Genomic DNA, 16,255 nt, shown 5'->3' with positions numbered 1-16,255 from the left:
TTGGGAACAATTTTTTTCTGTCATCACAAGTTTGTAAATTAATCAATTTACTCCCATTTTCAATACTTTTCCATCCTCCGAAACATTTTTTATCACTACCGACGAGAACTTCAACTACATACATTGATGAAGGAATATGCACCCGAGTTCAATTATTGCTTTTTGAAACTCGCTCGTGTTCTGGCAATCGTGTCTTTACCTAACGCCGATGTGATAAAGACCCAAGGTTTGTAAATTCCGTCAATATATTTTTGCAGCCTCGGGATTAGTGTGTGATCTAATTTGTTATTTATCTTTGGTTCTGTTATTTCTTTTTTGCCGGTAGAAGGCACGTTTAAATATAACACGTTTTCTGTACCAAAGTAGTTAAAGCTGCGTTGGAGAGACCGGTGATTACGATATGACTCTTTTGACAAATAACAGATGGCAGCGAGGTTTTGCGCATGCCCTGCAACAATTTCTACGCGTATTTTAAAAATAAATTTGCTGTATACCTAATTACGTCTAATTCCATTGATGTAATTGCAATTGTATAAAACCAAAGTCGCAGATAACTTCTAACTCAATTTTTTAGGGTTCAGTTCTTCTTAAAGCGGTTTTCAAAAGCACACGTGATCCTTTGGTGGCATGAAAGACGTCAGATTAGCTAAATACGTCGGGGAAACAGACTGACGCGATTCGTAATACTCATAATACATACATATGTACGTATTTGTTTGCCAGGAAAACAGTGTACAATATATTGCTGGTCAAAGAAAGTAACATTTTTCTTGCACGTGTTTAGCAAAAAGGTTAAAAAAGCTTAGCGTAAAATATAACCTTTACAAAATTCCAACATCCGCGTGAATTGAATGGGAGCCGGAACTAAAGAGGATGGAAACTTTTCGCGATACAATATGTTTGTGGCAGTCACTATGCATTGTCCTGCAAAGCAGTTTCCAAATGTCATCATGACGTCACAAATAAAGCGCAATAAAAAGGCGGAACCATTTTCCTCTTATAAGCAAAATAATTTATCGCCCGCCAATATTTTTCAAAAGAAAGCGCAAAACACGTAGTCTTTTTTACATCCAACTCCTTCGTACTCACGAAGGATTAGATTTTGAGCTACAACAGGTTTTCGATGAATACACTACGCGGGACAATATGCCTCTGGCTCTGCTTGATGTATGCTCGTGTGGAATGTTGGCCCAAAGTTCGTCTAAGTTCAAGACAGGAAAAGGACGAAGGTATGTCGTTTCTTTTTTCTTTTTTTTTATAAGTGCTATTGAAACATGTTGTTTTCGCTGCTGCTTCAGAACATAACCACTCCTCTTCCATGAACATAACGCAATAAAACTTTATTTATTTATTTATTTATCTATATAACGTTGCCCATAAACAACGTGGCGCCTCCTTAGTGATACACTTACCAATGTCAGACCGTACTATTGCTCGGGCACAACAAACAAATAAAAGTTAAGTCAAAACAATGGTAGCAACATACTTTCTAAGTTTACAGTCTTTGTCAAAAATATATAGAATAACTTTCACACCATAATGTTCTAAATCATTATACGTCAATTGAAGGCATGTCATGGGTACTACGTTATATAGATCGGGAGGATAAAACAAAGTAAAGTCAACTAGACCTACGATGAACGCTCAAGTAGACACGAGTTAGTAGAGCTGATGAATCCAATTGTAGCATTTCCAAACTCATACAGAAACCTCAATCCACGGACTGAGCAAATTGTCTAATTTTAAGAGGTCACAAAACATTTCGTAACTGTATAAATTGTGCGGTTGAAAATAACAAACACACAGTACAAGAATGGATTTACGTCGAACACGCTCAACTGCACTTGAATTAGTCACTCCAAAAGAGTTTCATACAGTTGAGAATTATTCGATGCGACTATACGCACCCTTGAAGAACACAAAAAGCCAAACAATTTAGAAAAACTGCGTGTGTTTTTGTAGGTCTTAGGTTTTACTGTCGAACCAAGGCTAGAGGTTATAATGGAAAAACCAAGAACAAAGCAATTTGGAAAAAAAGGTGTCGTCCTTAAAGTATAGGTTTCTAAAGCAGAATATAAAATATTAAAATGCTTGCGTGTTGCAGATTTAAGATGTGCGGTATACTTTGCCCATTCGTATCAGAAAATAATTACTTTGACCCCTAATTCACGCTATGATAAGTAACAATAATTCGGCACAAATATCTGTTATGTGAAACACAGACAATTAAGCATATACCATAGCCTCCTCTATATTCACAATGCCTGGCAGCTTGACGACGGAGTCAAAGAGTGCCCGGTCGCAGATTTGGAGCGCGAGGGTCCGGCAGCACAGAGCATCAAAGAGCCATATCTCGGGGAACCTGGACGTCAGCGCACAGCTTCTGCAGCGGCGAGGACCCGAAACAGATGTTTGCTCGGGAGCAGTGTGTTTCGGCGTCTCGCCGCAGCCGGGTGCCAGTCACGTGGCTCTCCTCTCATCCGTTGTCTGCCGGTCCACCTTTTCCTTTTCGGCGGCCGCTTCTCGTGGCGATCTGCCAGGCTTTGTCAGTATATAGGAGGCTGTGAATAAACCCATGGAGCGCGTGTGTGTGTTCCTTGCCCTGACTGTGTTCTTACACAGCCAGGTTAAGAACCCGGCTGTGCGGGGGCAGAGGTAACAAAGGTTGCCTTGCCTCCACGGCCACATGCCCAACTTGGGCTGCCTTTACAATGCCCCCATGGGTGCTGCCTCGGCTATACGGGGTAGACTTGGCACATAGGTGGACTCCACGGGGGCACTGCGTGGGCTTGCCCAACTTTGGATGCCCATGCAATGCTTCCTTGGGTCCCGCCTCGAGTTGAAGGGGCCAGATTATCATAAATAAGGGACTCCAAGGGGGCAAAGCGCTGGCATGCCCAACTTAGACAACCTGTGCCACTCCCAAAATTGGACTTTCCGTTGATATTGAGAACACTTAATGCACGTTTTGGAAATACAACAGGGGAGATCGTTTTACTTTTGTACCAAATCACCGAGAATTGTGATTTTACATCTGAAAAGGAAAATTCAGGTTTGCAAAACTTTTCTATTGACTTACTACTCAGCGTGTATGTAGAAAAGGCTTTTTTACGTGGAGTGGAATATTTTACGCAGAGTAATATATTTGAGGGTAAACTCCAAACACGGTTGTCGCAATATCGCTATTTGCACTAAAGCTCGGTGTCTGTACCAGCCTCAAGTTGGTTATGTACCCCAATCAGCTGTCCAACATAATTTTATATAAAAATCTGCACCGTTTTTTGTTTCATTTCGTCCGCTTAAAATTCCTCATTTCCGAAGGTCTTGCTCAAGACGTTTTAATATTAGAGCGCAGCTCTTAGGGGCCCGTTTCCGGCTTGAGCGGCGTCGCCGTCGGCGTCGGCGTCGGCGTCGGCGTAACCGCGCGGTGCATCATGGGAAATGTCCCATAATGCACCGCGCGAGCCCCCCACCAAGGTCACGTGACCTCGTGGGGGGTCACGTGATCCCCGAAGTCACGTGACTCCCCTGAGGTCACGTGGCCCCCTCCTCGACGTCACGTGACCCCCGCCGATGTCGCGTGACCCCCCGATGACGTCATCGTCACTGATGACGTCACCGGCATCCACATCGTCATCGTCATCATCACTGATGACGTCACCGGCATCCACATCGTCATCGTCATCATCACTGATGATGTCACCGGCATCCACATCGTCATCGTCATCACTGATGACGTCACCGGCATCCGCATCGTCATCGTCATCATCATTGATGACGTCACCGGCATCCACATCGTCATCGTCATCATCACTGATGACGTCACCGGCATCCACATCGTCATCGTCATCATCACTGATGACGTCACCGGCATCCGCATCGTCATCGTCATCATCACTGATGACGTCACCGGCATCCACATCGTCATCGTCATCATCACTGATGACGTCACCGGCATCCACATCGTCATCGTCATCATCACTGATGACGTCACCGGCATCCACATCGTCATCGTCATCATCACTGATGACGTCACCGACATCCGCATTGTCATCGTCATCATCACTGATGACGTCATCAGTGACGTCACTGATGTCGTCACCGGCATCCGCATCGTCATCGTCATCATCACTGATGACGTCATCAGCGACGTCACTGATGACGTCACCGACATTCGCATCGTCATCGTCATCATCACTGGTGAAGTCATCAGTGACGTCACTAATGACGTCATCGGTACCCGCATCGTCATCGTCACTGATGACGTCATCAGTGACGTCAGTGATGACATCATCGGCATTGGGGGTCACGTGAACCCCAAGGTAACGTGACCCCCCCCCTGGTTAGTTTAACCCCCCCCCCAGTGCCCTTCCCTCCTCCTCCTCAAGAGCTGCGCTCTAATTCGGCGTTACAGGGAGTTGTAAGCGGCTTTCATTTTTTTATCAAATGTATCAAATGTATCAAAATGGTAAAAATGTCCATTGGGCACACGGGAAAAGTGAGGTATGCTCCATTTCTGATGCCATGCAATATCCCACGTTGTAGGGAAATTATCAAATAACCCCGAACACAATGACTTTCCCGGGGAGACCTTTGTGGGCTCCCACGTAGGCCCACTCTGGGCCCCAGGGGCGTAGGAAGGGGAGGCTCATGTGTGTGGGCCCATAAAAGACCCTCTGTGGGCCCCATGAGGAGGGTCCTTGTGGGCTGCTCAAGTAAACCCAGAAGTGTTGTAAGTTGGGCGAGTTGGTATGATTACATGATGAACAGAACAGCGCACACAAAGACAAGGACAGAGAAAAGGAAAAGAAAAGGAGAGAGAAGTGTTGTAAGTTGGGCGAGTTGGTATGATAACGTGATGAACAGAACAGCGCTAGTGCGTCGTGTATGTTCCTTTTCTCTGTCCTTGTCTTTGTATGCGCTGCTTTGTTCATCAAGTAAACTCATTTTGGGTTCCACGATGGAAGCTCATGAGGGCTGCCCAAGTAGACCCCTCTTTGGCCCGGCTTGAAAGCTGAGGTAGCACCCACGTCGGTCCTCCCTTCAGATCCCACTTTGTGCTTCTTGTTGTTTTTTTTTTAACACGTCACCGACTATAGCAGTATCGTATGTTATTTTCTGCAATATTGCAAGTTTGTGGAAAAGCTAATTACCAGAAGTGCTATTGATATCTAACAATTAAACAAAAATAACTCTAGTCGATTAGCAAATATGTATTTCGAACAAAAAACCATATAGAAATTATTGAGCGTTTGTACCAGAACAATCAAAATATTAGCAAAAATAATTAAAACTTTCACGTAAACCGCCAACTTCATCTTTCCCCCTGAGCAGAATACAGTAAGGATACAGCAACTGAAGACTAACTTCCCTGTATTTTCTCTATACTTTACTGCTGCTACTCATGTTAAAAAAAAGTGAGAAAAAGGAAAACAGAAACTAAACCTAAGGCAGATAAAGGGCAAATATTAAGATAGTACAAAAATCTTGTTTTTGAATGCTTTACTGTGGAATTACGATATTGTCACGAACAATAATTGATGAGGCGATGATAACTGAAGAAACTAAACGTTTACTGGGCGAGCTTGTGCCCAAAAACAAAAAAAGGAAACAGAAGAAAACAGCAGAGCGTCACGGGCGTCGATGTCGGCGAAACCGCAGGCGTCGATGTCGGCGAAACCGCAGGATCGAGCGCTGGGTCGAGACTGACTCCTGCGGGCCACGCGGAGCCTCTTTTCTACACGCGTGGGCTTCTGGAACAATCGGCGTAGAAGGTTCAGTGTGTAGAGCATTTTAACCTCTAAGCAGCCAATGCGGTTCTCGAATTTACCAGAACATTACATTAGAGTCAACAAAAATGCGCACCCGCGGCCAGGAATCGAACCCTGGCTTTCTACGTTGAAGGCACGCGCGATAACCGTTAGGCCACGAGCGCGCTGCCTACTTAGTCAGCTGCGCTCGCGGAAATATCTTTTTATGTACTTGACGCTGAATACCTTTTCTACCTATCTAAATGTGGATGGTTTTCTTCAAATCAGAAAGTCAACGCTCAAAATTTTCTAAAAGCTGGCATCTATGGTGCTATCTATGATCAACCAAGAAGCAACTCTTGATAAAACTATAGAAAGTCAATTAAAAGTCAACTGTCAATACCAAGCTTAACTGTCAAGCATAGATAGTGTGCTAATAATATTAGATAACCTAATATCAATATTCGATAGTATGCTATCACAGGTCGATAGTCTGTTATCAATAATCAACTTTTAGGCTATCTTTAGTTTTAGGAAAAACGATCGAGAGTATTGATAGCAAGTTAATACATCGTTTTTTAATTACCACTTTAGACGCATCTGCAGTTTCGCCTGCGTCGATTCACTGAACGGATACTCAAGTCACCAAATACTCACTAGTTCGCGAGCGCGGCGTTGAAACGGCGGCGCTATGCATCAAGCCCTGTGCGTACGTGGCAGCTTACTACCTCGACTGAACTACCTTGTGACCGCTACGTCTTGCTATCAAGAAGGTGTTCGCCGGGCACAGGAGAGGAAGAAAATACACCTACGATAGTGACGTTATCGGCGGTATCAGGAAACACCTCTTTAAAGCAAGGCTGTTGCACTGAACTTTCACGTCACAATCGGAGGCCAGCGCCTGGCACAGACTGGTCATGAGTGTTACGTCATCATTCGGCTGGGAATGGGACACGTGTCCAAGCAGTGATTACACGACTCTCGGCCGAATGATGACGCAGCACTTGTGCCCAATATGTGTTCTGCGGTGGCCTCATAAAGATAACGTAGAAACTTTAGCACTACATCCCTGTTGCCTAGGAGGTGTCTTTTTTTCTCCCCTTTCAGTTTGTTTTTGGACGAACAACGGGCAGCTGAGGAGTTCGCCACGCGCCCTGCGACAAGTGGTACACGCACCTTTCAAAGAAAAGGTGGTTTACGCTGAAACCTGCCCGATTTCAGTGCCGTTTCCCGAATTCAGGATGCAAAAAGCAATAGAAAACCGCTCCTAACTCAAAGTTTTGTTTTTGTTTTTGTTTTTGTTGTCGTTGTCGTTGTCGTTGTCGTCGTTGCTGTTGTTGCTTCCTGGGGTGTCAGCTTCCCTTTAACGGCGATTGCAAATATGGCTGCATGCCCCTATACCAAGCCCTGTTGTGTTCTTTTCTGCTTTCCATTCTCGGTATTTTTTTATTTTTTTTTAATTCGTACGGTATAGATCTTCAACCTTTCGAAGTAACTGACATATGCCTTCAAATTTTCAGGAGCGGCATCAGTCACAATATTATATCTGATAGATACCACCGTCAATGCGACTGACGAAAATGTAGAAACATTTATAGCATACGTCAATACACAGGTAATGTTTTTCCATTCTTTTCAACAAGATGGTTTGCATGATATTAACATCCAAGTTTCTACCGTAACGTTCCAGCACAGAAGCGAAAGCTATAGCAGAACTTGGCAGTGACCTTCATCTTCAAATTCTTATAATGCATGGGATGATGCATGTTTAAGTAGCGACTGTCTAAACGTGCTTAGAAGACATTCAACAGCTGTTTCGAGTAGTGAAAAAGGGCATATTATTTATTTATTTATTTGTCCGTAAAATTCGGGGAAGTTGACGTCACGTTATCTGAGGTTACGCGGCATAGACACGTGACTTGACATCATAGGGTGAAGTCGGGGTGTGACGTGCTACCTTGACGTTATTTATTTTACTTTTTATTTGACGCAAAGGCCAAGTTCCTCTCTAATTTTCTCAGGCAAATGCACGGACGTGCAGGCAACATTATGGAAAGAGTTTGTTTAGAATTTTCTAATATACCTGATTTTGTCTAAAATATTGTTCTCGGATGGCTAACACTGAAAAGATATGCATGCAATGTATCTCCTCTAAATGCGAAACATACATGTAACATGAAACAAAAATAGCAGGGCGATATTTGCTCTAACATGTTAATTCGCAAATGTCTTAATAAGTTCATTTTTATGAACCCTATAAACAACTTATTTCTATAATGTTAATAAATATGCAGATTGCCTCGTAGTGGTTTTATTGTTTAGTGTTTAAAAACTAAGGGTCAAATAACTTAGTGTTGCTTAATTTAACTCACCCCAGCACAATATTATCATGTTTCCTTCCAAGCTTCGTATTGGGTTTCGTATCTTTTTGCTTCTCAATGTCTATCAATTGCTTATGAAGCTGGTACCCAACAAGTGTATGAAAGGTGCAATGCACTCCAAACCTAACTCCACCGTGCTAGCACCCGCCCATAGCGAAAGGGCGCTGGGCGCGTGCTAGCGGATATTGTTTATCACAACCCGTTTATGTGCCGGATACGCTGTAATGTTCTGAACTTCCAAACACAGTAAGTAAGAGGCATTCAGACGGCTGAAGTTTACCGTATTTACTCGAGTAATAACCGCACTGTTTATGAAGAAACCTTGAGAGTTCGCTTTTCCACGGAGCACGCGGATTGCCAATCACCGCGATCGACAGCATGATTCCAGCGGTTTACAGGACAGAGATAACGTCTTCGTGTGAAGATACCATCTGCGAATATTGCATTTGTATGAAGACTCGTATTATCGATCTAGTTATTCGCTATGTTATTTATGCGCAACACGATGATTGGCTGTTTATGTGCTTTGCGGGAAAGAAGACGCAAGGGCCTTGTTCATAAATAATGCGGCTATTATTCGAGTAAATACGACTTCTTACTCAGTAGCAACATTGATGCTCAAGCTGAATATCACCCACTGGTTTAGTTTGGGTCTCGTGTTTTTGACATCGCTTCAAATATTCCGAGTGGAACCAGTAGCTGCCTTTTTAAACACATTAGTGCATAAAACTGCATCCCTTGGTATCGATCAGACTTGTTATAACGTGTTGCAGGTAACGCATTACTTGTATCTAGTTATTTTTTCGGTAACGAAGTAACGCGTTAATAGTAACGGCTCGTGCGAACCGCGAAGGACGAAGATCAAAGAACGAAATTGCGCGGGCACAAAAAAAAGGCGCACGCTGTTACTGGATTTCTCAGCCTGACATGGGCTACCACCAATAAACATCTTCAGTGTTACAAGCATTTCAAGTGAAAGAACGCGGGAAAGGCCGCCGCCTGTGCACCGTAGTCGCGTAACTGGGCTGAGAGCAGCCAAGGTGCCACAACTGTAAGCACCCAGTGTTTCAACTGGTTTCCCAGCACATGGTTCTTGAACCGAACCGAGACTACCGCGAAGCATGCTTATAACATTACGTTCAAGAACAGACCACGCCTTTTTGTTGGGAGTTTGAAATAGAATAAGAAATAAAATCTAACTTCGAGACCAGTCTTGAAGACCTTTTCTGGGACAGATAGGACGCATACTTTGAAATTTTTTAATGAGCGCTGAAATAGCATGATGATCCTTCAACGACGATTCAAAGCAGGAAAAGCTTTTTAACGGAACCTCCAGTCCCGAAATTTCAACCTGCCGCTTGCTCGTTTATGCATTTTGTGCTAAATTTAGCCGGGAAACTATTTTGATGTTTTGGGTCACGTGACGTTAAGTGATGTCGAGTGATATATACGCTAAGTTTGCCCGGCAAGGTCGGCGGAGAATTGATGTCACATGACCTGACGACACGTGACCTACATACCAGTTCGGTTGCCGCGCTAAATTTAGAAGGAAAATTGACGTAACGTAAATTTGCGGGACGAAACCTATTCACAAATTCACTTTCCCCGCTAAATTTAGGGGGAAATTTGATGTCACAAGGCCTACAATAATTCAGCTTCCCCGTTGAATTTAGCGAAACAATGTGCGCAACTTCACATTATGTCCCTTGACCTATACACAAATCCAGTTTCCCTGCTATATTTCGCGGTAAAATCGGTGTCATGTGACCTTAACACCTTCAGCTTTCCCGCTAAAATTAGCAGGAAGATCGATGTCACGTGATTTATACACCAATTGAGAAAATATTAGCGCGAAAGACAAAGGAAAAGAGAGTACAACACAGGACATGTGTATGTCCTGCCCTGTCCTACCTTGTCCTTTGTCTTTCGCGACAATATTTTTACGGTGTTCAACCAAATAGGCCACACACTTATTTTGTCAGACAAATTCAGTTTCCCTGCAATATTTAAAGAGAAAATTGAAACCACGTGATCTATGCACGCAGTTTCCCGGCTGAATGTATCTGGGAAATTGATGAATATAAAGGTCCTTTTTCACACCCCGAAACGAAGGTCTAATGTCTTCTAATTGATTTTAAAAGATCACACCTTAAATATTGCAATGCATGACATGACTTTGAAGGTAAATGTCACTGCGATTTTTTTAGTGTCCAGTAACTTTTCGCAGCTCTTAAAAACCAACTATTTTGATTGTCTCAATTCAACACCGCGTATAGTTACTACACCAAAAGTTATAGTATTCTCTTGTAAAATATTTAGCGGGAAGAAAAATTAAATTTCAGTTGCGTCCTATATGATGACCTCTTCTAATGTTGCTCTATAATAACCGCATACATAATTATTAGAAAACACCAAAACGCTTCTACATAAACCTAGTCAATCACTTCTACCGCTTGTATTGCTCAGCAAATCTACTGCGCAGCTGTTAGTGCTATAAAAACACTGTAGCACTAAGAGCGCCGCAAGTATAATTCACGGAATGTACCGTTGTGTTTCGTATTTTTATATGACATAATAACCAACGAGCTTAACATTTTAATACAATATCAAGAGAGTTGCAGCAAGAAAGGTTGAAGATATAAATAATAACATTTAATTTATTAAATAAATCACGCTATTGCAGGACATGGTTATATCGCTTTGTTAATCCTCTTGATTTTAAAAATGCTGTATTTGTACTCCTAGTACTTGATTCGTGATTTGAGTGTTCTATTTACTTCTACGTTATAATCCCATCTCTCTGTAATGCCTTCGGGCCCTGAGGCTACCAATAAATGAAATGAAATCAAATGAAATATCTAACCTTTTTTTTGGTGTCTCATTTTTTCAGGCAGAACAGTTCCTAGAAAGTTTTTTTGACCTCAAGACCATTCTTAACAACAGAACCAAATATGTCGTAAGAAATTGCATTATTATAGCGTTAATCACCAAGATATTGAAATAGTATCTCGAGATCTTTTCCCCATCAAGGGAGGTTTATATTTATCTAAAAGACAGCGTAATGGCGGCTCATTCTAGTTTTTAGAACACTTCGTATATACGAATATATTGAAGTATGCTCTTTATTATTAACGAAATCAAACCTTAAAGTTGATAAAAGTGTATGCTCTAGTTTCTAGCGACATCCTTAACAGCCGAAAAAACACAACAATAACATTAGCAACCTGATTAAATGAGTGATAGTTGATTTAACCTTAACTTGATTATAATATACCTGACTTATCTTACGCAAATGAAGGAACCGCTTCTCTGACGCGTTCAATAAAAGTATCAAATCCTTTGAACGTGCATTCCAAAGCTAGAAATTGGAGAGTTTACGCCTCACGAGTCATGGCACGTGAATAAAAGGGTTCACCGCAACTTTGAAACTTCGTATTCTAGTCAATTTAGGAGTGTTAACAATACGTTTTTATGAGAGCGGCTGTTTTTCTGCATATTATAATTGATTTCCAATGAACTGAAACGACATAATTTTCGCGAGGACCTAATTTTCGCGAATTTCGCAAATCGCATACAATTCGCGAAAAATAGGTCCCGCAAAAAATTCCGGCAAAATGTAAACACATTGGAATCTATATTGAGATCCCACCGCGTGGCGAAAATTAGAACCCGCGAATTATTCCGAAACTTCAACTTTGACCTGAATCGCGAAATATTGAGCCCGAAAAATATGTTGTTTGCAGTATTCCGTTATCTAAAGCGTGAGTTTTATTTATATTTATTTAGAAACACGATCCTGGTCTTAAAAAGCTGATGGAACAAAATAATAATGGTGACTTTATATACACGGATGGAACAATTTATAACCTAACGTCTTATTATTCGTCGAGGACCCGTCCTGACATCATATGCCTTGTAACAGGGTAAGAATAAACCAGCATAAAAGTTTCACACCGACTGCTGACACAAAGCTCACATTCCTGATTTTCTAGCCGTCGAATCAACAATGGGGATGATGTAAAAAAGGGTTATGGTAAGTGAATCTCTGTTCATTTATTCTAAGAAATTGAAACATCTTCAATATTTTTACTCTGTTTTGGTTCGTTCTATATGTATCACGTCTACCGCAAAAGGTACATCCCGAGATTTTTAGATATTGTAAATATTATGAATGCAATATTCGAATATTCCGCGTATTTTGGAGTATTAAATGGGCACTGAAGTCGATTCTGGGATCGTTCGTCCATGGTGGCAACCCAATCTAGACGCTCTAAGCATCCCAACAGAACCCGAAACCACAATCGTGCGTAGCTTATTTCCTCGTTAAAAGCGTGTTCAAAGATCGTGACACGCCCTTTTTGGGAAGAATTTTTTTTCGAGTGAAGCGGTCGACGAAGGGCGCTTATCGGCGAGTTGCAATCGATGGCTTCGCCCGCGGTCAAAAGGAGGAGTCTTATCCGGACGTGTACCTATCAGACTGTGTTCGAAACGAGTTATAATAAAATCATTCGAAATCTGCACGTATTGTGGGGCTTTCATTGGTCCACATAAATGTAGTCCGCGAGAAAAAATAGTCCACATATTTATCTCTTGCTCTAAAATGAATAGGCGGTTTTCTAATATTGGACTTGGTATATGCGGGCCTGTCCGTTTCACCCTAAGCAATTTATTACTTCGTTCATTTTAGCGACTCTGTTAGTGCTTACAAGTTTCCTGAGCATCATGCACCAATTTACCAAAAAAAGGTTTTGTCAATAAATATATCATTGTTTGATTGCTTTCTAAACTACATATTGAATAAAGCATTTTCAGTAAATTCAGTTGATGGCGTAAAACTTGTGAAAACAGTTTCATCAACATTATTAAGCACAACAAGAATTGGCTTTACCTTATTCTGTGTTATCGGATAAAAAAAAGAACTCACCAGTAAAACATTTGTTAGTTAGCATTTACTCAGAAAAACTCAACATTTCGACGTTACAATGGTACATGGTACAGTTATCGAATTTCGTATGTTTTTTGCAATCCATGACATCCACCATTAAGAAGTTTTCTCAACCTCCTTATTTTTATTTCTGAAAGGCTTCGCGGAAACACCCAATATAATAAAATGCTTTGTGTATCAAAATAGTAAATATTAACTAAATATTTCGCTAATACAGTTAAATAATTTGTGATCAAGTTCCGAACTTTCATTTTTTTATTTGTTTATTTAATTATTTATTTATTTACCTATTCCTTTAGTTATTATGGCACATTAAGGAATCTTTGCAAAAAGATGTTCCTTAATGGAGAAGTGTGTGACACTTCAGGGAAACAAGAAAAGCTAATAAAGTAACATGTGCATATTTCAGGATATTCCACACACAAGACATTGTGCGAGACTGCCGTAACCATGCTCTTAGCCTACAATCTAGAGCATCATAACGACATCAGCAAGATGTTGGCCGAAATGGTCAGAGACAGGTATGTATGAAAGTAAACAGAGCATATTCCTCGTTACTATGCTTTTTCAACTTAATTGAACAATCTGTACGACTTTTCAGACCAGATTCTACGCCCTTACAAAGTCGTACGCGAATTTTAGATGAGGCATTTTGAACTCGTAGTGGCTCAGCCAAGAGCACGGCGAAGAGAAAGACACGCTGCACGCATCACGGCTATAGTTAAGGTGCACGCTACGGCGCGGGGCCGACGAGCCCCGCGCCGTAGTAAGTAACGCCACGGGCCGAAAATGGCGACGCCATTTTTGGCCCGTGGCGGTATTTGGATAGTAAATATATTCAACGCTTTAGTATGCTTAACCTGGCAGAGGTATCCCGCATCCTCAGATTAAGCTCCTACTATCGTCTGCGAAAACTGGCGATCTTGATGGTGTGGAATGCACACAGCGGAAGCACTGTGGAAGCTGTAACATATACGACGTAGTAAACGCGGTAGCGTTATCCGCCAAGTTACATTCATGACTAAGTAGCTCCACGAGCAAGCCATACTACCGCGAACTGGCGCTGCATCAGCTTCAAAGACCGCCACGAAGTGTAATTTTGAAACCTGTTAATTCGTTTTAAAGTAAGTTTCCTTGACCTTCTTGGCTGCAGCCTAGAAACACTAGTCTAGACAGGCGTTTCTCGGCTGCCGGCACAACATAGACCACAATTAAACAAAGAAAAAGTGCATTTTATTTCTGTACCCCTTTAACTTAACCCGCCGTTCATTTTTCAGTGTAGACCCAAAGAAAGTGCCATATGTGCACCAGCAATTCGACAATTTGACAGACTCGATGAAGAATTACTTAAGGTGCGTATATAAAGCTGAAATCATGCCATATTTAATAAAACAATCGTGTTCTCCGTGTGCAGGGAATCAAATACCTAGATAATAGAAATGTTGCTTAATGGGGACTTTTAGGTGATTCCCCACTACTGTGTAACAATGTGAAGCACCATGAAAACAAGTTTTGTGTTCTAAACAAATCAGTAGTGAGGCATTAGTCAACTATATGATGGGGTTAACTTATCAGCAACCGGGGTCGAAAAGTTACACCGATGAAATAAATAGTCAGGGGAAAGTTATAAACACCCCCCGACAAAGGTCACTTAGTCTACACGCTCATACAAGAAAATGTTAAAACCACGTGATTCTGAAAACTGTTATAAGCATGCTACCTGCAATGCTACCTGCAAATAAAAAGCTCAAACCTCAGAAGACACAACCCCATTGAAACAACACTAACATGTTAAGAATCTTCTAAAACTGACAAGGTTAAATACACGGAATAGAGATTGAAATCTACAGTCTAGTCACTAAACGTTTCCCAATTGTTTTATTCCTCCCATGTTTCTTGCATTTGAGAGCTGATGACTGGCATGTTTACTTAAGCAAACAGTGTTCAGGTGAGAACTAAGAAAGTAAAATGCAGGTCCTCAAGCTCTCAAAGCGTAAAGGTTACTTCACCAACCATAATTTTTACTCACTAATTGTGTGCTTTTTTTTAAATTTCTTATACATTAAAAAAAATGTACCAAAACCCCTCAAAGACCTCAAACAATTTATGCGAGAGAAGCCTTGAGCAATGCAGCACGTACACAAAGGCTGCGAACCCATTTTAGACGGTCCACAAATATCGGTTACTAAACGTATTGCGCTACTATTTACTACAGGCTTAGTGGTGAAATATTAAAGCGAAAATATAATAAAATAAAATTACCTGGTTCCGAAAAAGAGAAACTGTTCTGGGCACATTACGGCAGCCTTCGAAAACGATGTCAAGACCGTGCTCGCCTGGCTTTTGTGCCACCGTAGACATCGGAAGCAGCTAGTGCGGCGTGCTCTCTAACGCCGGCTCCGAGGTTAACAGACAATCTTCCGAAACTTTTCGTCATAGAGTTGATATAGTAATCTGCAAGAAAGGTCAAATGCATTTGCATGAATTCCGACCGCTTCTGAACGACGGGACATGAACGTGGACATGATGAGGCCCAGTGGGTTGTCCCGAAGGTCCTATATCGCCTGACAGCTTAATATACACGAAGAAACAGCTAAACATTACCTGACAGAAAATATTGTTCTTACTTAACCTGGAATGAAACGCCGACATCGCGTATTGTACAGCATGTACGTTTACGCCTCTAACCCACTTTGGGCAGTCTGAAAAATTCTGTTTCTCGACATATCGCGTTGGCATTTACTATAGGGTTGCGGCTATGTGGTACACGTCTAAAGTTAAAATATGAACGCATAACCCTTCTCATCTAAGGAGGAAAAAAGAGAACGTGTTTTGGACGATCTACGGTGCCATTTCTCTGGCGACGGAGATGGTGCTCGTTGACTCGGAGACGCTGCCTAAAGGTGGCGTATGCATCGAGGAACTTTCGCTGGACCGTCTTCTATCGAAATCCGAATCGGCGGGCCCCGCGCGCCTTCGATACATACGCCATCTGTCGGCAGCGTCTCCGAGTCAACGAGCACCATCTGCGTCGCACGGGAAATGGTGCTGTAAAATGCCCGAAACAGTCTCTTCTTTTTTTTTTCTTTGACGACGTAACTGTATCTGTTGATGTTTAAACGAATTGCGTGCACCACCCAGCCGTACCTCTGCAGTAAATCTCAGCGCGATACGTTGAG

At 41.9% G+C, this 16,255-nt stretch overlaps 1 protein-coding gene across 1 annotated transcript in view; it reads left to right on the top strand.

The window, feature by feature from the left end:
• The first annotated feature begins 1,123 nt into the window (after positions 1-1,123).
• Positions 1,124-16,255, top strand: part of LOC120838521 (acrosin-like) — a 28,362-nt gene continuing 13,230 nt past the window's right edge. The window contains exons 1-7 of the mRNA XM_042288904.1: positions 1,124-1,229; positions 7,271-7,365; positions 11,022-11,087; positions 11,918-12,054; positions 12,124-12,164; positions 13,486-13,597; positions 14,354-14,428. Of these exons, the coding sequence (XP_042144838.1) occupies positions 1,124-1,229; positions 7,271-7,365; positions 11,022-11,087; positions 11,918-12,054; positions 12,124-12,164; positions 13,486-13,597; positions 14,354-14,428 (632 nt within the window). The remainder of the gene's footprint in view (positions 1,230-7,270; positions 7,366-11,021; positions 11,088-11,917; positions 12,055-12,123; positions 12,165-13,485; positions 13,598-14,353; positions 14,429-16,255) is intronic.

This window comes from Ixodes scapularis, unplaced genomic scaffold (assembly GCF_016920785.2).
Source record: "Ixodes scapularis isolate PalLabHiFi unplaced genomic scaffold, ASM1692078v2 PGA_scaffold11__112_contigs__length_91849675, whole genome shotgun sequence".
Lineage (NCBI taxonomy): Eukaryota > Metazoa > Arthropoda > Arachnida > Ixodida > Ixodidae > Ixodes > Ixodes scapularis.
This window is presented reverse-complemented; position numbering and strand designations above follow the sequence as displayed.